Genomic DNA, 24,327 nt, shown 5'->3' on the forward strand with positions numbered 1-24,327 from the left:
TAATACTCATTAGTAGACTCAAAACTTCCTCATCATAACACTTGTTAACATTTATGCATTCAGCACAGATCTGTGTCCTTTTCCTTGGTAAATACAGAAGCAAAGTACTCATTAAGTACCTCATGCACATTCTCTGCATCCAAGCAAATGTTCCCCCTTTTAGCCTTGAGTGGCCCTACACTCCCTAGTTATGCTTTTGACGCATATATGGAATACCTTGGGATTCACCTTAATCCTACCTACTAAGAACTTTTCATGGCCCCTCCCGGCTTTCCTAATTCCCTTCGAGCTCTTTTCTGATGACTTTATAATACTCATGTACTTTGTTTTATCCTAACTTCAACAGCTTTACATACTTTTCCTTTTTCTTCTTGACTAAATTTATCACCTCTTTGTGGACATCTCAGGTTCTCTTGTCTTTCCATCCCTGTTAGTCTTAACAGGAACATACCTTTCCTGTACTGTGCAATTGATCTTCCTGGAGTTCTACCCAAATTGGTTCACCTCTTCCCACCCTGTTACTCGTGAAAATGCCATCCCCTTCTCTCATTTCTTTTGTCTCTGCTACATCTGCTGTCAGGACGTGGCCTCTCATTCTAGAATTAAGATGTCCTTTCTCCACCATCAACACTGCCCGCAACTGCAATTCATTGACATCAGAAGCGGACTAAACTAGGTATAAACTCAATTACAACAATCATATGTTTCAGGTGCTGTAACAAATTACTGCACAACTTGGTCAGTGCCAGAAACAGCATTTTATTAACATAGGCCAAGTTCTGTGATAAATTGAAATACAGTCAACATTATTAAAAACATCAGCAATTTTTTTTTACAAGGGGGAATGTGGAGAGCTTTCTAAAATTTAAAATGGTGGCATAATTGAATTGAACCTAGTATCCTACACAGTAACATTACAGCTAAATATACAGGAGACAAAAACAAGTACTTAAGGTTTCCACAGCTTAAGCAGACCATCTTCACTGTAGGTTCCAATTAGATTCTGGTGTGGATGATGAGCAATTCCAATAACATCTTTCTCATGAACCTACAGAAATGAAGTAAATCAGTTAAAGCTCCAAACTTCCTTACGGTTATATCTTTGAATTTGGCTGAATCTCACAATTATAATGCCTTCAATGACATCAGTAATTTATCCCTCAACCCTAGCTAAAATTAATCTCTCCACTTTTCATCAACCAGTCATTAATACATTTTAGTGCTTAGTCCTAATGAAGGACCTTGGCCTAAATATCATCTGTCCAGTTCCCTCTATTGATGCTGTCTTACCCGAGATCCTCCAGCTTTGCGCATTGCTCCAATGTCATCAATGGGTTCTCTTCCCACTGCGGGCCTTAATGACTCCCAGCAATGGTACATTGCTTCAGACATACGCTGCCTCATCACCATGACTACTGAACCCACACAATCTTAAGTTCTCCATTAATGGAGGAGAAAGCAACATTGCCTTTAACCTCCATTATAAATTTCAACTGCAGATTTCTATCTCTCTCTTTCTCAACTGTCTGAAACCAAGCTAAGACTGCATTTTTTTATTCTTACACAAGCTTCACAATAACACTGCCAGATTTCATCCATGCTGCAGCTAATTTTCTAAAACCTTAATTTATAATCCACATGCCTTCTTATTTTTAATCCCCATAAAAAATAAATCATCCAAATAATTTGAGTGCTACAACTATGCTACCTGCCCTCATTCAACTAGCAGCTTGATCTTAATTATTAGCTAGTCTTCAGCCGTCAAGTCAAGGCCTTATGATTTGGAAATTCATTCTCACCTCCTTTACCTCAGAGGCATTAAAGCTTAATATCTTTTTACGTGGCTTGGAGTCTTAATTTTTTTTGGTGTTGCAAAGGTGCTTTATAAATAATCGTAAACTTCTCAGCTTACAAATGCCAAACTTATGCACAGCCCATGTATACAAATGAGCATTTGGGAGACCGACAGGATGGATTTGCTGGCAACTACAGAACATGTACTCATTAATGCAAAGATAAAGGACCTCAAATGGGTTCGAAATAAGCAAAAGTACATATTGTATCAACACTTTCAGAATATTTTCCTGCATCAAATAAACCAAAACATTTTTAATATTAATTCTGTTTTCAAAGATTTCAAAATTTGATATATTTAGTTTCATAGCAATTTCTTACCGTCAATGTTCTTTCCAGCTTTCCAGTCACTGTACTGAAACAGTAAAGCACAAAATCTTCACCAACACAGTAGATCCATTCGCCACGAGGAGAAAGGCAGCAGCACACAAAATCACCTCCCTCTCTTTTACCGGAACTGAAGCTCCTCACAATCTGCCACAAAGGATAGTTTAAATTTAATCAATATTTGGCTTGAAATCACTTTTATAAAACAGAAGGTGGCTGTTTTGGTTGACATCTTCATTAGTTCCCGCCGCCCCCATTAAATGTTCAGTCACCATTTTCTATTTACAAAACCCCATTTCCAGAAAAGTTGGGATATTTTCCAAAATGCAATAAAAACAAAAATCTGTGATATGTTAATTCACGTGAACCTTTATTTAACTGACAAAAGTACAAAGGAAAGATTTTCAATAGTTTTACTGACCAACTTAATTGCAATTTGTAAATATACACAAATTTAGAATTTGATGGCTGCAACACACTCAACAAAAGTTGGGATAGAGTTAAAATAAGATTGAAAAGTGCACAGAATATTCAAGTAACACTAGTTTGGAAGACTCCACATTAAGCAGGCTAATTGGTAGCAGGTGAGGTATCATGATTGGGTATAAAAGTAGCGTCCATCAAAGGCTCAGTCTTTGCAAGCAAGGATGGGTCATGGCTCACCCCTTTGTGCCAAAATTCATGAGAGAATTGTTAGTCAGTTCAAAAGGAACATTTCCCAATGCAAGATTGCAGAGAATTTAGGTCTTTTAACATCTACAGTGCACAATATTGTGAAAAGATTCAGAGAATTCAGAGGCATCTCAGTGCGTAAAGGGCAAGGTCGGAAACCACTGTTGAATGTGTGTGATCTTCGAGCCCTCAGACGGCACTGCCTAAGGAACTGATATGACAATTATAGCCACCTGGGCTCGGGAGTACTTTGGGAAACCATTGTCACTTAACATAGTCTGTCGCTGCATCCAGAAATGCAACTTGAAACTGTATTACGCAAGGAGGAAGCCATTCATCAACTCTATGCAGAAACGCTGGCGAGTTCTCTGGGCCCGAGCTCATCTCAGATGGAACCCTGTGCTGTGGTCAGATGAGTCCACATTTCAGCTAGTTTTCGGAAAAAACAGGCGTTGAGTTCTCCGTGCCAAAGATGAAAATGACCATCCTGATTGTTATCAGCGAAAGGTGCAAAAGCCAGCATCAGTGCCCACAGCATGGGTGAGTTGCATGTATGTGAAGGTACCATTGACTCTGAGGCGTATATTAGGATTTTACAGAGACATGTTGCCATCAAGGCGACGTCTCTTCCCGGGACGTCCATGCTTATTTCAGCAGGACAATGCCAGACCACATTCTGCACGGGCTACAACAGTGTGGCTTTGTAGACACAGAGTGTGTGTGCTTGACTGGCCTACTGCTAGTCCAGATCTATCTCCTATTGAAAATGTATGGCGCATCATGAAGAGGAGAATCAGACAACGGAGACCACGTACTGTTGAGCAGCTGAAGACTTATATCAAGCAAGAATGGACAAAATTTCCAATTGCAAATCTACTACAATTAGTATCCTCAGTTCCAAAACGATTAAAAAGTGTTATTAAAAGGAAAGGTGATGTAACACAATGGTAAACATGCTTGTGTCCCAACTTTTGTTGAGTGTGTTGCAGCCATCAAATTCTAAATTTGTGTATATTTACAAAATAAATTAAGTTGGTCAGTAAAACTATTGAAAATCTTTTCTTTGTACTTTTGTCAGTTAAATAAAGGTTCACATGAATTAACATATCACAGATTTTTGTTTTTATTGCATTTTGGAAAATATCCCAACTTTTCTGGAAATGGGGTTTGTAGACAAGTTTGCAAAATTTACCTCTCAAAGTTTATTTCTATTGCAAATGATATGTGATCTGACAGGCAGTAATACCACAGGCCCACAGTCACATAATGGACTCGAGAGTTTGATTCAACACTAAATGCCTAAAAGAATTTAATCTCAAAAAACACATGAACCAAATGTGTAAAACAAATCTAAGGAAAGGCATAATGAAACTTATAAGGGGGGAAGCAATTGTTTAAAAAAAGTAAGGTTGCCATAGATGTATGTTGCACTAATCATTATCTTCTGAAAAGACAGCAAATTTCCCACTTTCAAAAGCAACTATCCTCTAATAACCAAATAAAAGTATTGATTGCATTAGCAAACAAACTATCAGCCCAATATAAACCTCTCATGTCTCACACTATGAATGCACTATTAATGATATTTTCATATATCATGATACATGAAATAGTACAATTCTTGTCTAATATGTGTGTGCGCGCCCTTAACTCCTGGTGTAGTTGTTGGGGTGCCGTCATGACAAGCTTTTTTGGTAATTTTTGGCTCATCGTGCCTGGTGGAGCCCATCCTCTCCAGGTTTTCTTTTTATGAGGTCGAGTTGCTAGCTCGACACTTAACCCAGACACGGATAAAGACCGTGCAAGGGAGCTGGCCGGATTCGAACACAGGACCTCTCACCCCAAAGTCCAGCACTGATGCCACTATGCCACCAGACGGCTTATCTAATTATATATTTAAATAAAGGCATTTTCAATGGAAATAAATCACCAGGGTAAGTTGCTGCACAGCCATACCTGTCCTTGCATGTTCATGATGACCACTGTATTTGATCGGTTACACACTACGAAATGTTCAGGGTTCTTTGGCAATAGGTGTACACTGTTCACTGTGATATCAGTACCAGCAGAGCTTCCCAATGACTTAAATGTATTTACACATTCTGTTGTCTTCACGTTCCAGATCTGCAAAAGAGATGATAATTAAAGATAATTAATAACAGAATCAGCCTACCAGTGACTCAGCAGCTGACGTATACATGAAAGCCAAACACAATATGGTATTTATTCAAAGATTCAATGAACAAAACCTTACACACATTACCATAATCAAACAGAATTTGTTTAACCTATTACTCCTATATAAAACCCAGCTTTGTCAAACTTTGATGACTGAAATACATGTTGGTTCTGATACACAGCAGTTTGCTTTTTATTTAATTCTAAAGGATGTCTAAAAGAGATATTACACTCTGATGGTTAACAACTACATTGTAGCACAGTGTTCATGTTATTGAAGTAGTAATCGAGGGTTGATTAATAGGTAAGAAATACAAATTCAAACATCTCTAGGACAACTGAGGATATAAATTATTAGGTAAACTCAGAGTAAAATAATCTGGTCTCATTAGTAATGGTCATATCTGGTGGTGACCCTGTGTTCTTTGGGGAATACATTCTTTGCCCAGCAATGGCGCTGACTTTTTAAATTATCTTCTGAGATGACCCCACAAGACACACAGTCCAGAGACATTCAGGATGGGCAATTAAAGCTGAGCTTTGACAATAAGACCCATATGCCCCAAATAAATAAATCATTACTTGTAATACGATTTAGTGATAACATTTTTCGTGATAATACTGTTTAATACCTTTACACTGCCATCAGATGATGCACTGAGAATGTAATGCCCATCTTGTGTAAAAGTCACTTCATTAACAAATGATGTGTGACCTCTGAACTCCTTCAATGTTTTTCCAGACTTTAGACCATGAATCCTACCAAAAACAGAACATAAAATTAACGTCAATAGTGACAAATTCACTCAAATTCTCACCCCAGCAACCAGTCAAGTCAAATATTACTGAGCTTTCTCCTTTAACTTAAGAGCTAGAATTGAAAATAGTAAAACATTTTATCTCTGCTAATAGATACATTATTTGCAATTTTTTATTTCTACCTTTTCTGCTCTAGGACCTCTGCCCATTGGATCTTACTCCAGACATATGACTTCCCGTATAGTTATTGGAGCCCTCAAAGACATTTCCTCCATTTCCCACCTTGCCCAAGCAGTACAGAAATAGTGTTCCATTGTTTCTTCCCTTTTATCCCAAGAGCCTTCGTATCAGGCATATCAACCTTCACCAATTTTACCGGTTCTAATAGGGAGCTATCATGAATCACACTATCCCCCTCTCCCCAACTTCCTCATTTCCAGAGGGACTACACCCTATGACCCTGGGGTCCGTTCATTCCTTCACACCCACCTGCTCCCAGTCCCTTGGCATTTTTCCCCGCAACCATAGAAGATGCAACATCTGCCCATTCATCTCTATTACCTCCATTTGTACCTCCTTTATTGTGTTCAATACTCAGAATGTGGTTCAAGCAGACAACTTGCACAGCACCTGCATTCTATGGACAACTTGAACTTTCACTTGCATGTCACTTCAACTTCCATTCCCACACCAACTTGTCTGTCCTTGGCCTTCTCCGCTGCCAGTGATGGCAAATGCAAACTAGAAGAACAGCAGCACATATTCTGCTTTGGTAGCCTACAGCCTGATGATATAAACACCGAATTTTCCTATTTCAGGCAACAAACTTCCACCAATCCATCCAGTTCTCTCTCCTTTTGTTCACCTCTTCAATCCCGCAACCTTGTTACCTAGACTCATCACCCTTCCACACCTGCTTTCATCTGCCTATAACCCACATACCTGTCCACCTGGGTTTTTTTCTCCCTTGATTCACCTTACCTATCCCCTTCCCTCCCTCCTCTCACTTCCAAATACTGGCCATCTTCTCTCTATGCTCAGTCCTTAGGCAAAGTCTCAACCAAAAATGTTGACCATCCCTTTGCCTCCACAGATGTTGCTTGAGCTGCTGAGTTTTTCCAGAAGTTATTTATCACTCAAGGTTTTACAGTGCAGTTTTATTCTATTTTCACTTCCTGAGATTGAATATTAAAAAACACTATTCTTGTACAAAGCACAGACTGTTCAAGCTTAGCACAAGATTCCTTTCTACAATATGGATAGACTGCTTGCTGCTTTATCAGCCTCAAGCACTCACAACCCAAACAGAAAAATAAAATCTTACCGGATTGTTTGATCAAAAGATGCGCTGAGAATCTGACTGCTGTCTTTGGAGAAACTCAGGCAGGTCACTCCCTTACTGTGAGCACGTTCAAATCGGCGTAGGCACTGACCACTCTGTATCTTCCACACCTGTGGGAAGGCAAACATTCAGCCCACTATGTACATACTGACCCTCTCTAATAGCAATCGAGCCATCCATATCCCTTAGCTGTTTCTATTCATTCCCGAACCCACCGCCCACCCCAGGGTCATTGTTTCCTTTTGAAAGTGAAAATTAAATTTGCTTCAAGTACTCATTTGGAAAGTGAATTCAATGACATGACTGCTCTTTACATGAAAAATATTTGGTCACAAGCATCCAAAGCATTGACAACCTTGGGATGTAAAGGGATGGTGTTTTGGGAACTTCTGATTAAGTAGGTAGCATAGATACAGTTGATGGGATGGGAATTAATTTAAGTGAGAATTTACTTTAGTGAGTAGATTAATGAAATTTTAAGAATTGAACATAACTTTTATAACACAGGACAGGTGGTCAGTAATGTACAGTTATTTTAACGAACAGTAATTAAATCATAAAAGTCTTTAGAAAGTTTATTAACGGATCAATAAGCTCAAGATCTCAGAAGATGAAATAGCAATCAAATGGTAACAGTAATGAGCTGTCAATATGAATCAAAATTAACTAGCAGACTAGGAATCCAGTAATGCTTTATTTGAATTGTTTCCACTACTTGAATAATGATGCTACCAAAACAGGATGATTCCTGGATTTCTACAGCATAACACTGTAGGCTGAAGGGCTGCTGTATTATTCTATGTTTAACAACTTCTTTGCAAGTGAATTTAAATGATCAGTTCAGAAGTGAAAACTCTGTTACAAGCTTCACAACTTCGAAATATTTCCTCAGTGTAGCTACTCACCTTAATCTTTCCATCCTGTGCTCCTGTTGCTAACATTTCAGTGTCACGACTGAAACACATGCAAAGGACTGCATCATCCATCATCATGAAGTTATCTTGTGCCTGGTATTTCAGATCCTAGAAAGTGGCATATGAGGATTTAAGAAAAGTGAACACAGTGCTGTCTACACAAAAACAGTAAGGACACACATGGTGCAGCAGGAGAGAATCAACTAACTGTCTGCTTTTCACTCAGGACCTGGACACACAACCTTCCATCTTAGACGTACATTTCATTCCCGAGTCCTAACTAACAGTAAAGCAAACCAAACAGATTTTCATTACACCTGTCATAAGCTACTAAATTTACTTACAAAACTGTCATTGGCGTTAACTGAGAAACAATTAATCATCAAACTTAAACTGTATCACTAACTTATCCTATCCAATCCAGCCAAATAATACTTAGTCATACCATCTTAAAAAGTACTTAAGATTCAGATTCATTTATTGTCACATATACAATGAAACATACAGTGGAATACATATTTGCATTAACAACCAACACCCAAGGATGTGCTGAGGGCAGCCTGCAAACATCGCCACACATTCTGGTGCCAATGTAACATGACCGTAACTAAATAGAACAGCAGCAGGAAATCAAATCACTTTCCTCCCTCCGATCCACTCAGATAGGTCTCCAACCAGGACAGGCTTCCATCGGGCCTCTATTTCCAGACTTGCAAACTTCCGTCTTTGATCTTCGGTATCAATCCCAGGACTCACTGATCATGGAACTTTGAACTCCGGCCGCCAACCTAGGGAGTTGTCTCTGGCCCAGACTGGCAGACATCGGGCCTCTCATTCCTGGACATACAGACTCAGGAATTTCAGCCATCGGGCCTTGACTTCCAGAGTCACTGACTTTGGTCTTCAAACTTTGTTATCGAACCCAGGATTCGTCGATCATGGACTTTGAACTCCAGCCTCAAACTCTGGAATCACATGGACCTCCGACCTGGGACTCACCTACATGAGGCCAGTTTGTCTCAGTCATTGACCATGGAATCACTGGTCATGCTCCTCAGCATATGCTGACTGACATCCATCCATGGGAATCACTGGCCTTCAACCACAGAACACTCTTGCCTGGACTCTGGCTTCTGTCCTTCACTCTTCAATTTTTGCCCCTGAGCTCTTAACTCCCCTCATCCCTGTCTCTACATCCTAACCTGTCTCCCAACATCTCATGCTGCCCTCAAAACCATACTTACAAACCTAAAAATCAACTGGCTGAGCCATGACCTCAACAGCCATTACAACTTGGCCTCACCAAGTTGCTATAACTCAACATGCAGAATATCAGTTATCAATTACGCAAAGAGTAAAAATATAATATCCCCATGTAGAAAGTTATCGATGGATTTGGTATGTCTAACAGAGCTTGTTCTGGAGATTAGAGCAACAAATTCATTAAAATCTGTACCTGGTTAGTTCTTCTGTATGCCTATGTTAATCTGACAATGAATTAGTTGATTTACTAACAATGAAACAAGAATTTTTTAAAAATATATTCAGCACACCAGAATGTTCTTGATGTATTTTAAACCGTTCAAAACCAGTGCCAAATTTACTTCAGCAATTAAAGGATTTTTTTGCAAATATTCATACATCAAAACAAAGATCTTAATATTAACAATACTATAAATATATTTAAAAGAAATGCACTCAGTCATGTCATTCCTCTCTGATTTTTAATCTCATGGACCCCTAAGAGTATTGAACCCAGAAATGGGAGGGCATAATGGTCACAGCATCAGAAATAACTAAAAAAAAAATCACAATCATGACATGTCAATTGGTTTTTAAGGTGCCTGTGTAGAGAAGCCGGATCTTTAAACTAACATGTAATAAGATATTCTTCTGGTTTTCTGTACTTGCCTTTCTAATTTTGCCAGTGGTGAAGTTCCATACTTCGATAAAGCCGTCGACAGAACCTGTAACCAAATACTGGCCATCTGGGGAGAACCGGGCACACTCCACGTGGGACTTCTGCCCAAACTGTTGAAAGCATAAATCAGACAAGGTATTTAACTGACAATTTTTCAAAAATCTCTTTTGACAGGTAGCTTCCCCTCACTTGAACTTTTAGTTGTTTATTTCATTCATATATGAGGGTTGTGTTTAAATGAAACCTTGAAATGCACAACAACAATTAATGAAACACTAGAAAGAAACCAAGAGAGCTCAGTGATGTGAATGGCACAATCAATGTGTCAACACAAACTCTCAGACCTGAGACTCCCTTTGCAACTGAATCTTTTGAGTTTCTGACCATCAGACGGTAATTAGTAAGAACTGGCAGTAACACCCATGCCACAATTATCCTCGGCACTGATGCTCTCCAAGGTTATGTTCTCAGAACACTACTCTACTCTCTGTATATTCATGACTGCGTGGTCCAATTCTGCTCTAACTCCCATCTACAAATTTGCAGATGATACCACTGAGTGTGCACACCCTTAACTCCTGCTGGAGTCGTTGGGGCGCCGTCACAAGCTTTTTTTTAAGCTCATTGTACGGCGTGTCTTGGGCATCTGAAACAAGGCAGAGCCCATCCCTCTCCAGATATTTTTCTTACAAGGTCAAGTTGCTACTCTCAACCCAGGCACAGATGGAGCGTGCAAGGGAGCCGGCCAGATTCAAACTCGGGACCTCTCGCCCCAAAGTCTATGCAACCAGCCGGCTGACTGTAGTGGGCTGTATAATATCTCAAAGAACAATGAGTCTGACTGCAGGAAGGAGATATAGACAGCCCAGTGACATGATGACACCTTTCCCTAGGTGCCAGCAAAACAAAAGAGCTGATCATTAACTTCAAGAAGGGGAGCAGTGCACATGCTCTGGTTTACATCAATGGTGTTGAGCTCATGAGGGTTGAGATTTCCTGGGAGTAAACATCACAAATAGCCTGCCCTGGTCCAACCAGGTACACACCACAACCAAAAAGGCTCATCAGAGCCTCTACTTCCTCAGGAGGCTGAAGAAACGGCATGTCCCCTTTATTCCTCACCAATTTTTATAGATGCACCACAGACAGCATCCTATCTGGATGTGTCAACACTTGGAATGGCAACTGCTCTGCCCACCATCGCAAAAAACAGCAGAGAATTGTGGACAGAGATTAGCACATCACAGAAAACCAGCCTCCACACTGTGGACTCCAACCACATTTCTCTCTGCCTTGGTAAAGCATCCAACCAAATCAGATACCACCCACCCTGGACAGGCTCTCTTCTTCCCCTCTGCCACCCCCCACCCATCAGGCAGAACATACAAAAGCCAAAACAAGAACATCACCAGGCTCAAAACCAGCTTCTAACCCCATTAAAATACTACTGAATGATTCCCTAGAATGACAAGATGGACTCCTGGCCTCTCAATCCTTGCAGTTTATTGTCCATCTGCACTGCACACATTCTCTGTAACGGTTTATTCTGCACTCTTACTATTTTACTTTGCATTACCTCAATGCACTGTTGTAATGAACTGAATGACATGCCAGACAAGGTTTATAATGTACACTGGATGTGACATAATAAATCAACTTACCAATTTAACTTAGCGTCTTATTTAAATTCATCATTTGAGAAAGTTGGTTCTATTTTGAAACATCCCTAAGTCCCTAGCTTTCACTAAATCTATGTACAATATTTACCTTGATATGCCTGCTGAGTTGAGTGGGAAATTTCTCCTCTTCTACATCTTTCACAGCTGCTTTTCCTCTGAACAAATCAATTGTCATACCGGGGGGCAAAAGACCCTGATGCTGCTGCCATTTTAATGCCTGAAGAAAAACAGAAAAAAGAGGAAAGGTTTAGCATAAAGCTAACACATTTATCAAAAAAAATAAGTTTCAATCTCACACAACTTATGTGAAACAATTGCCACAAATTCTTCTTTTCAGTTTGCATTTCTTGACGATTATGGACCACTTTCCTAAAATGCAACCCTACCCCTGTCCCAGTGAGTATTGTTTTCATTAACCAAGGTAAGAGTTTTCATACTTTTTAAATGCTTATTATTAATGCCAATGTTGCAGAAACATCTATAGGTGTCTTTCAAATGACAGTCACTGCTATGTATTTGCTCCAAGCAACTTAGCACCAAGTATCTCTCACCAGAATGCTCTCAGTATTGAAAACAAAGACCTGACGCACCTGACCCAACAAAGCCATGAGACGCGAGGGGGGCACCACACTGACTTCGCCTGCCAATGCCTGAGCGATGGCTGCTCTCCGCTTCTCTTTACTGCTGCCGTCTGGGTAAGCCTAAGTACACAAATACAAATGTTTGCTGAGACACAACGGACAATTTAAAGATCAAATTTTCGAACTCCAAATACACATGTACCAGTTGCAAAAGCACAAAAGCATTTTATGCACTACTTTGCAGAATTGATGATTTAGTGACTGCTTCTGAGGTTTTGTTTTTCAGTGTAACAAATAAAATGAAGTAAAGCTCTTTACAAGACACAAGAAACTGCAGATCCTGGAAACACACGAAAAGCTAGAGGAACTCTGCGGTTAGGCACGGACAGTCCACATTTTGTGCCAAGTCACTTCATCCAGACTGGAAAGAGGGGAGAGGGGGTGGAGCAAAACTCTGTGGAAAGTGTCCCATACTCTTTGTATCAAGGCGAGATCAAAAGGTACCATTTTAAAAAAACATAGCAAGTTATGGTTATCTGCAATGAATATACAACAAAGATGGAGGAAGCAGATTCAATAATTACCTTCAAAAGGGAATGGAATGCAGCAAATGACATCAAATGTAATTCATCTCATAACGAAGGGGATTCGCCAGATACTACACAAAGAGTTCTCTGAAGGAATATTTACCAGCAGTCCTAGTATTCCATGGCTAATCTTGTAACTATGCTGACCAGATCACTGGATAGCTAAGAACTAATATAGGTATGTGTTGCTGCTGATGGAAGACCTGATATTGGCTACAGAACTTTAATGTGAAGGCACCTAAAGCAGTTTGGTACATTTCTGTTCAAAAATTTCTGCAGCAACATCAAATTTTGCAAAGGCTGCAATATGATTATGAATATTCCTGCTAGCTTTGACTTTTAAAATAATAAACTGTGGTTACAAAGCAGACTAACATTATGAACAATAACGCAGTCAATGAATAAAACACCCTTTCAGTTTATTCAATAGTCATTAGTTATTGGGAAATTGTTTTAAAGACTGTTATTTGCCAGTAAATGGTGAACTTTGAATACTGAATAAGGGCATGTTATTGATCAATTAGATGCTTATTAACAACGTTGACCACTTTGGGATCACAAATATTCTTTGGAAAAATCAGAGTAGGAGAGTTTGTGACCATAATGGAACCATATGAATCCAGTGTCTTTTATTGTTGCTGCAAGATCAATTCATTTCATCTTGATTTTTTCAATTCAGACAACCATATGGATTAATGAAAGCACAGAGAATAAACTGAATGCTTGTTTTTTTATATTTTAGAGTTATAACAAAGGAACAGGCCTGTTTGCCCCAATTACACCCATGTGACCAATTAACTTGGCAGTAGTTTTGCATTTGATCTCCCCAGAGCAATGATTAGTAATAGCTGTCTTCTCAGGCAGAAGTTAATTTTACTGAGAGAAATGAGAATTCACAAAATTAAAGCAAAGTCCTTGAAAAGTTATTTTGATATTAAAGGTAAGAACAAAATAACCTGTATGTTCAAAAGTGTTCTACTTGTTTTCTAAATTTTGCCAAATGGCAGATATTAATTACCTCACGAGGATCAAAGTAAGACCTCGCCAGCAGGTTCTCTAGATGAATGTACCTCTCCGGTTGGGTTTGTTTCAGCATAATCATGGGGTCAGTCTGTCTGAGCAAGGATCTGGCAGCACCCAACTCACGAAGTTCAATTAATTCTAAAACCACCTGGTAAAAGAACACAAGATTTCAAATTATTGGTGATATGCCAAGCTATTTTACAAAGATTGCAATGATGGTATTTTTTTTTTAAAAAAAGTAAATGTTTACCAGGGAAAAGCCATCTAAATCATTCTCTTTGTGTGTTCAATGTTGAAGAATATGACTCTCAAATGTCAACCATTTTAAATTTCAAGATATCAGTCTTCATTCTATAGTCATGATTTGACATTCACAGATAATATTTATTGGATAAATGTAAAAAGGAGGCCATAATCAGATCAGCCGTGATCTCACTATATGGCAAATGAGGCTTACATATGAAGGTCAATGCTCTATTAACACTCCTACACCTTCTGCTCTTGCACAAGAAATTCACTATCAACCTTCTGTTACAAGTATTTGTAGAGACTGAAGCAATTTTAAAAGCTTGTTACAAAAATCAATATTAAACGTACACCAAAAGTTCAGTCAGCATTTGTGAAAAGAGGTAGAAAGATTAAATTTGCATAACTTACATAGCCTTATTCAAAATAATACCTTAGGATTCTTACATCTATTTGTAAGAGCAAAAAGGGTTTTAATTTAGCACGTGAAAGGCACTAACAGCAGTTTTAATCACTTTATTGAATGATAACAGAACACCGGTATTTTTGAGTAGACCGAAGGAAAACATTACATTGTGCACATGAAAATTGTTTGATATCAAGATAACAGCAGATATAATTAAAAGTTCTCTGTGTTTATATCTATAAATCTTCAATATTATAATTCTCAGTTTTATGAAATTCCTTCAAATCTAGCTTCTTGTTCACCTCAAATTATCTATACCTCATTACCAACAGAATTACCGTATCCTATTTACTGTTAAGTTACAGTTGCAAGTTTCTGAACCCTTTGCAATTACCTGGTTTTCTGCATTAATTACTCATAAAAATGTGGTCTGATTTTCATCTGTCACAATAATAGACAAACACAATCTGCATAAACTAACAACACACAAACAATTGTACGTTTCATGTCTTCATTGAACGCATTGTTTAATTATTCACAGTCCACACTGAAAAAAATTATGTGAAGTCTTGTATTTAATATCTGGTAGAACCTCCTTTAGCATCAATAACCTCCACAAAACATTTCCTGTAGCAGCTGATTGGACTTGCACAACGGCAAGGAGGAATTTTAGACTATTCCACCATACAGAACTGTTGCAGTTCAACAATATTTCTGCAATACCTTGCATGAACAGCCCTCTTCAGGTCATGCCACGCTATCTCAATTGGGTTAAGGTCTGGACTCTGACTTGGCCATTCCAAAACACAAATTTTCTTCTTTTTAAACCATTCTGTTGTTGATTTACTCGTCTGTTTTGGATAATTGTCTTGTTGCATCATCCAACTTCTATTAAGCTTCAGGTGATGGACTGCTACCCTGACATTCTTGATGCAATTTGTGAATTAATTATTCACTCAATTCCAGGCGCTGAGGCAAAGCAGCTCAAAACCGTGAAGCTGCTTCAACCATGCTTCACAGCTGGGATGAGGTTTTGGTGCTGCTGTGCAGTGTCCTTTTTCCTCCAAACATAGTGGTGTGCATTTCTACCAAGAAGTTCAACTTTTGTCTCATCTGTCCACAGAACATTATCCCAAGTATTGTAGAACATCCAGATGGTCTTTTGCAAACTTGAGAGGTGTAGCAATGCTTTTTGTTAGACAGCACAGTTTTTTTCCCCCATGCTGTCCTTCCATGAACACCATTCTTATTCAGTGTTTTCCTTATAGTGAACATGAACAGAGAATTCAGCAAGTTTGAGAGATTTCTGTGGGTCTTTTGCTGTTATCCTTGGGTACTTTTTAACCTCCTTCAGCATTGTACGTTGTAGTCTTGGTGTGATCTTTGCAGGATGCCCACTCCAAGGGAGAGTAGCAACAGTACCGAATTTCCTCCATTTGCAATTTATTTTACTGTGGACTGACGAACACTTAGGTCTTTAGAAATGTTTTTGCAGCCGTATCCAGCTTTGTGCATTTCTACAATTCTTCTTCCAAGGATCTCTGAAGTTGTTTTGATCGAGACATGGTTGCACATAAACAGATCTTTCTTGAGAAGAGCAGGCTCTAACAGCAACCTGACATGATGTGTCTGTTTTATAGGACAGGACACCTCTACAACCCACACCTCCAATCTCACCTCATTGATCGGAACACCTGACTCCAAACAGCTTTTGTAGAAGACATTACCCCAGAGATTCACACACATTTTGAATCTAGACTGTGATTGTTTAAATGGTGTACTCAGTATTGACGAGCAGTAGTATAAATACTTGTGTGTTATTAGTTTAGGCAGATTGTGTCTGTCTATTATTATGACTTTGATGAAGATCAGATGATATTTAATGTAATTAATGCAGAAAACCAGGTAATTACGAAGGTTTAACAAACTCATAACTTGTAAGTTATAACAGGCCATGTCTAGACATCTGCACGACAAAGATAATTGACAATTAGATGAGCAAGGAATTAAATTATGAGAAATGTAGAGACATGAGAGTTATGGGACTAAAGAAATTTGCAACCATTTTTCCATGTGTCACGCTTCTTGTCATAAAACTTATACATCTTTTATAAAGTAAGCATAGTCGCAGACTTATCAAAAGGTCAAGACGTACAAAGGAATTTCAATATCATAAAAATTTAAAAATTGATCACTGGAGACAAAATATTTCTCAGGGACCACTGAAAATTAAAAGAAAGTCTTTTCACTTGGACTATTCAAAAAAAAAATTAACTCACCAATCAAAACAATTTTCTTGACTGGATGAAAATTTAAAAATATAATAATTCAATAATCTTATTTAATATCATTCAAATTGTAATTGCCTTTTGTTTGTAACCATTTTTCCACCTGTCATCTTTGGGCATTGTCAAAATTTGGTGCTTGTCACAGAATTATACTTATACTATGAATTTATGTAGTAATTTACTAATCAGAAATTAGAAACTGGGATCACAGAAGTGTATCAGGCCAAGCTCACTGTTGACCAGAATGAAATTACACTCGGAAACCTTTATAAAATCAATTCAAAAGGCAGTGATGAAGAAATGCTTGTTGGGAAATATTCTGGACTTCTGCTTTAAGCAAATATTAACTTCAGCAACTAATCTTTAGACCTGAACGTGGGTTGTAGATTAAATTTAAAATACAGCCCTGGACAATAGTTTCCAGGAGCTGTGGACATCAGTTAATTGAAAAGATAGACAATACTGATTAACATTCTGGAGTGTGGGTGCGAAGGTGTGAAAATTATATGTAATTCAAAGGAAGCCTTGTAGATACATTGTAACTATAGAATTGTCCTTTGATGTCTAGCATATAAAATGCCATGGGTCAAGCAGCCCTCTTCCTCCAAAAGGGTCTCAATATAATGCCTGCTGCTCGTTTTTGTTGAATCAAACACTTCTATATCCATTAGCTTCAGTGCCTCTCTGGTGACTTTATTTTCATTACAACAACATTCACAGAGCATATTCCCCTATTTTACATGATTTAACATTCACAATGCAGAACTCAGCCACTGCATCTCAAAGAATGGTCCAACTTACTTGTAATATTTGATTATCTTACCTGCTCATATAAATCAATAAGAGTTTTATCAGGCAGCTTCAGTGACTGTATGGCTTGCAACACAGTGTCCCAGTGCCCACTGTTAATATCTGCAACAAAACTCTCAATACTATCCACTGTGTTTAGGGAGACTGTGGTCTCCTCTTGTAAGGTTGCCAGGGTCCGGTGCAAGTTGTTTTCCTTCAAGTATTGCATGATCAGGCGGACAACGCTAGAAACAGAAATAATAACTCAATTTGTGCATTATATAAAACCAACTTAGAAGAGTGCCCTGATTTCCCATTTAAAAAGGACATGACCACATTCAGAAAGAAATACATTCACATCCGCAGAAAGTTCCAAAGTGGCCACAGCCAAAATGCCAGTAATTTAAAATAAATTGAATTTAAATTCTTTAAATTATAGACTTGGTTCTTCAGGGAGGTGTTACAAGTATTAATGTGACATAACTAGAAAACTAAATTTTGTAATGTCACTAACTACCAGAATTCCTTATTTTTTTTTTAAAAAAAACTATCATTTGTCTGGGCACAAAAGTTACCTCACCTCAAAAATGGCCCTTCTGACATAGCACTGAAATACTTGGCTTTATTATGTAACCACTTCACTGCAGCAGAACTTACTACTAACCAGATAAAAGCATAATATTTCTGCTTGACAGTGGAAGACTGAATACAAAGTTAGCACTCTGCCCAATGAATACCCTGCTGCACACTTTGCTAGAGTGTAAAGATAGAAAATCTGCAGATGATGGAAATCAAAGTAACATACACACAAAATGCTGGAGGAACTCAGCAGACAAGACAGCATCTATGGAAAAGAGTAAACAATCGGCATTTCGGGCCGAGACCCCTCATCAGGACCTGAGAAAAAAGATGAGCCAGAGTAAGAAAGTTGGGAGGGGAGGAAGAAACACAAGGTGATAAGTGAAACGGGGAGAGGGGGAAGGGGTGAAAGTAATGAGCTGGGAAGTTGACTGGTGAAAAAGATACAGGGCTAGAGAAGGGGGAAATCTGACAGGAGAGGACAGAAAACCATGGACGAAAGGGGGGGGGGGGGGGGAGTACCAGAGGGAAATGATGGGCAGGTAAGGAGATTGGGAAATGGGAATGGGGAATGGTGAAAGGGAGGGGGGGCAATACCAGAAGTTCTAGTTATTAAGTTCATGCCATCAGGTTGGGGGCTACCCACACAGAATATAAGGTGTTGCTCCTCCAACCTGAGTGTGGCCTCATGGCAGCAGTAGAAGAGGCCACAGACTGACAAGCAGGAATGGGAATGGGAAGTGGAATTAAAATGTGTGGCCACTGGGAGATCCCGCCTTTTCTGGTGGACAGAGCGTAGGTGCTTGATGAAGGGGTCTCCCAATCTATGTCGGGTCTCACCAATATACAGGAGGCCACGCAGGGAGCACTGGATACAGTAGATGTCCCCAGTAAACCCACTTCCTTTAATCCACCTGGAAATTCCAAAGGGAATTTCCTTCCTCTCTGTTATTACCCCCGCGCTCCCCCCACCACTAAAGAGAAAAACTGGAGAACTTACCTTGTGAGGCTTTATGGGTGAAATTCAGGAATAAGAAATGTATGACTGTCCAACAGTTCACAGGACTTACAGGTGCAGAATTATAGACAGATCAAAGACTGTTCCAAGAAGCACAAGGCTGTTATAGTAGGTGATTTTAACTTCACACATATTGACTGGGACACCCATTCTGATAAAGAACTAGATGGGACAGAATTTGTCAAATGCATTCAGGAAAGTTTCCTTGATTAGTATACAGAAGTCCCAGTGAGAGCGTGTGATACTTGATCTTTTATTAGGGACTGAAACAGGGCAGGTGACAAAACTTAGTGTAGGGGAACACTTTGCATCTAGTGATCATAATGCCATTAGTTTGAAAGTAAATATGAAAAAAAGATAGGTCTGGTCCCCGGGTTGAGATTCTAAATTGGAGAAAGGCCAATTTTGATGGTATCAGAAAGGAAGCTAAGTGTGGATTGGGACAGGCTGTTTTCTGGCAAAGATACACTTAGTTAAATGTGAGGCCTTAAAAAATGAAAATTTGAGAGTACAAAGCTCATATATGCCTGTCAGAATAAAAGGTTTAGGGAACCTTGGCTTTCAAGAGATACTGAGGCCCTGGTTAAGAAAAAAAGGTGCATAGCAGGTATGAGCAGCTAGGAACAAATGAGATATTTGAGGAGTATAAGAAATGCAAGAGAACACTTAAGAAAGCAATCAGGAGAGGTAAAATAAGGCATGAGGTTGCCCTAGCAGACAATGTGAATACTAATGAATTCTGCAGATATGTTAAGAGCATAATGATTGCAAAGGACAAAATTGGTCCTCTGGAAGATTAAAATGGTATGCAGGGAGCTAAAAGAGATGAGGAGATCTTGAATGAAATTTTTGCATATGCATTTACTAGGGAGATAGACACAGGGTCTACAGAAATGAAGTCATGGACCCTATACAGATTACTGAGGAGGTGGTGTTTGCTGTCTTGAGGCAAATTAGGGTGGATAAATCTCCAGGACCTGACAGGATGTTCCCTTGGACCTTATGGGAGGCGAGTGCAAGAATTGCAGGGGCCCTTGCAGAGATATTTAAATCATCCTTAGTGACAAGAGAGGTACTGGAGGATTGGAGGATAGCTAATGTTGTTCAGCTGTTTACGAAAGGCTGTAAACGTACACCAGGAGATTATAGGTGGTGAGTCTTACATCAATAGTGGAAGTGTTACTGGAAGGTGTTCTAAGGGACCCGGTATGAATATTCAGATAGACATGGACTGATTAGGGATAGCCAGCATGGCTTTGTGCATGACAGGTCATGCCTAACCAATCCTGTACAGCTTTTCGAGGAAGTTACCAGAAAAGTTGATGAAGACAAAGAAGGTTCAGTTGGATTAGGCATTGACTTAGAGAGAGAAGCCACAGAGTGGTAGTAGATGATTGCCGCTGACTGTGGCCTGTGACTGGTGGAGTGCCATGGGGATCGGTGCTGGGCCATTTGTTGTTCGTCATCTATACCAATGATCTGGATGATAATGCGGTTAACTGGATCAGCAATTTGCAGATGACATCAAGATTGGGAGTATATTGGACAGTGAGTGAGGAAGACTACCAAAGCTTGCAGTGGGATCTGGACCTGCTGGAAAAATGGCAGATGGAATTTAATGCAGACAAGTGTGAGGTGTTGCACTTCAGTAGGACCAGCCAGGGTGGGTCTTACACAGTGAGCAGTAGGATACTGAGGAGTGTGGTAGAACAAAGGAATCTGGGAATACAAATCCATAAATTATTGAAAGTGGTGGTACAGGTAGATAGAGTTGTAAAGAAAGCTTTTGGTACATTGGCCTTTATAAATCAAAGTATTGAGTACAGGAAATGGGATGTCATGTTGAAGTTGTATTAGACATTGGAGAGGCCTAATTTAAAGTATTGTGTGCAGTTTTGGTCACCTACCTATAGGAAAGATGTAAATAAAGTTGGAAGAGTACAAAGGACATTTACAAGGATGTTGCCAGGACTGAAGGACCTGAGTTACAAGTAAAGATTGAATAGGTTAGGAGTTTATTCCTTGGAATGTCTAAGATTACAGGGAGATTTGATAGTATACAACATTATGAGTATAGATAAGGTAAATGCAAGGTTTTTCCACATAGGTTGTGTGAGATTAGAACTAGAAGTCATGGGTTAAGGGTGAAATGTTTAAGGGGAACATGAGGGGAAACTTCTTCCCTCATGGTCGTTAGAGTGTGGAATGGGCTGCCAGCGCAAGTGGTGCACACATGGTCGATTTCAACGTTTACGAGCAGGGATATGGTTGTGAATGGTTTGGGCACAGGTTGATGAGAGTAAGCAGTCTAAATGGTTCGGCATGGACTATACAGACAGAAAATCCTGTTTCTGTGCTGTGACTCTACCACCGTTCTGCCCATTGACCAACTCACCAAATCTTTAGCAAGATTGTCTCACTAGGTACAGTCTTCAATTTTCATGCACTTGGCAAATTGATTAATCACAACTTCTACATTCACACCTAGATTGTTAATACAGACATAACGAACAGCACTCATCCCTGTTACACACCTCTGATCACAGACTTCCAATTACAAGAACAACTATCAAATATCACCCTTCATATCAGGCCAAATAAAATCCTACATAATAAACTGTCCTTTATTCCATCAGCTCTTGGTACCACTCTTCTATGGGATCGTGGCAAAGATATTATGAAAGCACATATAGTCATATATAACTATGACTATCCTCAGCAACACATTCACTTACCTCTTTAAAAAATTGCATCAACTTATTCAAATAGGATAACCTCCCAATAAGAAAAGGCAATAATCTTTGAGTAAACCCTTTTTTCCAAATCTAGATTAATCCTTTCCCTCAGATGTTTTTCCAACAATTTCCCTACCACTGACATCAGACTCACTGGTCTGTAAACACCTGGTTTACTCTTGCTGCCCTTCTTAAATAAATGTACATTTGCTACTCTCATTTTGTCTGGCACCATCTGTGATCAGAGAACTCATAACATGTACTCTATCAATAGAAAGGAAGACAAAAGGCAATGTTAGCATTCATTTTGAGAGGATTAGAAGATAAAAAGCAAGGATGTAATTCTGGGGCTTTATATGGCGCTGATCAGACCACATTTGGAGAACTGTGATCAAATGGTCCAGAGGAGGTTTAGAAAAATAATCCTGGAAATTTAAGGTGTTAACACATAAGGGAAGGAGGAGGGTTGATGGCTCTTGGCCTCTACTTGCTAGAGTTTAGAAGAATGTAGGGGAGGGGATCTCATTGAAACCTACTGAATATTGAAAGGTCTGGATAGAGTAGACATAGAGAGGATGCTTCCAGAGGTAGGAAAGTCTAGGAAACCAGAGAACATAACATCAAAATGAAAGGAATGTTCTTTTAGACTAGCGCTAACAGACAGATGTGAATCAGTGGAATTCATTACCACTGGCAGCTGTGAGTATATTTAAAGTAGAGGTTATAGTTTCTTGATTCATCAGAGTCAAAGGTTACAGGGAGAAGGCAGGAGAACGTGGTTGAGAGAGAAAAATAAATCGCCCATCAGAGCTGACTCAATTGCCAAATAGCCAAATTCTACTCCTGTGTCTTATGGTCTAAATCAGTTTCCCTCCACAGCCTTCTTTACAAATGGATCAAAAATCCCAGGGTTGGTTTAATGCAGTTCAGTTATCACACAGCTGAGCCCAACCAGTTGCAAATGATACACAAGATCATTTCACTGGTTCGACACAGTCTCAGAGGATATATATATATAAAAATAAATATAAATAAAATGTGAAAGAACAGTTTGAAAGGGGATGTGCGGGGCAAGCAGCGGGTGCCTGGAATGTGTAGCCGGGATAGTAGCGTAAAGACTTGATTGGCAAAACAACATATTTCACGACATCACCCAGTGATATCAAACCTGATATGTGCAGAGAAATTGCACTGAATAACAGATGGGATTACTTTAGTTAGACTTTTAAATGGTATCACCATTATGGGCCGAAGGATCTACGGCTCTGATGACCTGCTCGCTCCATGTTCTACAATGGCTCAGAATTTACAGATTCCACCCCCTCCCCTCACCAGAAGCTCCAGGGGTTAACCTGCCAAAGGCCGCGCATCCTGTGACTGAGCTGGAAAACCCTCTGTATATTGCAACTCAGTAACCCACTTACTCTGCCGACTCGATTTCTATCGACATGACGTCCGACCTGCGACTCCCCTCTTGCCGCCAATAAGACTAAATAAATACAGGCCGCCGAAGCCTTCCGCCAGGCCTCAGCCACCACACACACATCTACTTCCAACCCAGGGCCAGGCGGAAGTCGCTCCCGCACTTGCCCAACGGTCATGCGCAACAATCTGTAGCGCTCTTCTGTCGCCAGCAGGGGTCGCTGTTGTGGAACGGGAAATGGGAGGCAGAGGGAAGAGGGGTAGTAGGGTTGTGGGGAGATAAAACAAGAACAGATGCTGGAATCATGAACGTTGTTCATTCAGCACATTAACAACTAGGCATTACAGTGTCCATTTGATAGGGCATCCTTTTAGAACAGAGATTAGGGGAAATTCCTTTAGACAGAGAGTGGTAAATTTGTTGCCACAAGCAGCTGTAGAGGCCAAGTCTTTATGTATGTTCAAGGCCGAGGTTGATGGATTCTTGATTGGATAGGTTAAGAAGGGATTGGGGGAGAGGGGGAAGAGTCAGGAGATTGGGAATGAGAGGAACAATGGATCAGGCATGGGGAAAAGGCGGAGCAGACTCAACGGGCTAATTCTGCTCCTATATTTTATGGTCTAATCTGAAAGAACTTCTTTTTGCTTTATTTCTGGTTCAGCACAACATTGTGGTTCTTGTGCTGTTCTCTTCTACGTTAACTCTGCCAGTTAACCAGCATCAATGCAAAGAAAGATCAGTCAACGTTGGGGTCCAAGAGTTTTAAGACTGGGGGGCGTAGAATGGTCGGGTTACAGTTTAGAGTTGAAGGAAGCATTGAGGTGCAGGACTGAAAACTACATGGAGGCAGTTTAGAACAGATAAGGAGAATGAGTATTGAGTAATGATGAAGCATTTTAAACAAAACAGGATGAAAAGGGAGATAATCCTAATAATGGAGTGATGTTGGGGTAAGAATGGAGGGAGGAAGGGCTAAAGGGCAGGAATGAGGAGGGGAAGGTAGGGG

At 39.6% G+C, this 24,327-nt stretch overlaps 1 protein-coding gene across 1 annotated transcript; it reads right to left on the minus strand.

Moving 5' to 3' along the window:
• Nucleotides 1–739: 739 nt before the first annotated feature.
• Nucleotides 740–23,481, minus strand: smu1a (SMU1 DNA replication regulator and spliceosomal factor a). The gene is made up of 12 exons (XM_073048567.1): nt 23,323–23,481; nt 17,601–17,811; nt 13,833–13,985; nt 12,237–12,347; nt 11,735–11,863; nt 9,958–10,077; nt 8,038–8,154; nt 7,115–7,242; nt 5,664–5,790; nt 4,810–4,977; nt 2,176–2,328; nt 740–1,048 (listed from the first exon to the last, which is right to left on the minus strand). Exons 1-12 carry the CDS (start codon nt 23,346–23,348, stop codon nt 950–952), a joined length of 1,542 nt encoding a protein of 513 aa, XP_072904668.1. The 5' UTR covers nt 23,349–23,481; the 3' UTR covers nt 740–949.
• Nucleotides 23,482–24,327: the final 846 nt, after the last annotated feature.

The sequence above is a fragment of the Hemitrygon akajei genome, chromosome 6 (assembly GCF_048418815.1).
Source record: "Hemitrygon akajei chromosome 6, sHemAka1.3, whole genome shotgun sequence".
Taxonomy (NCBI): Eukaryota; Metazoa; Chordata; class Chondrichthyes; order Myliobatiformes; family Dasyatidae; genus Hemitrygon; species Hemitrygon akajei.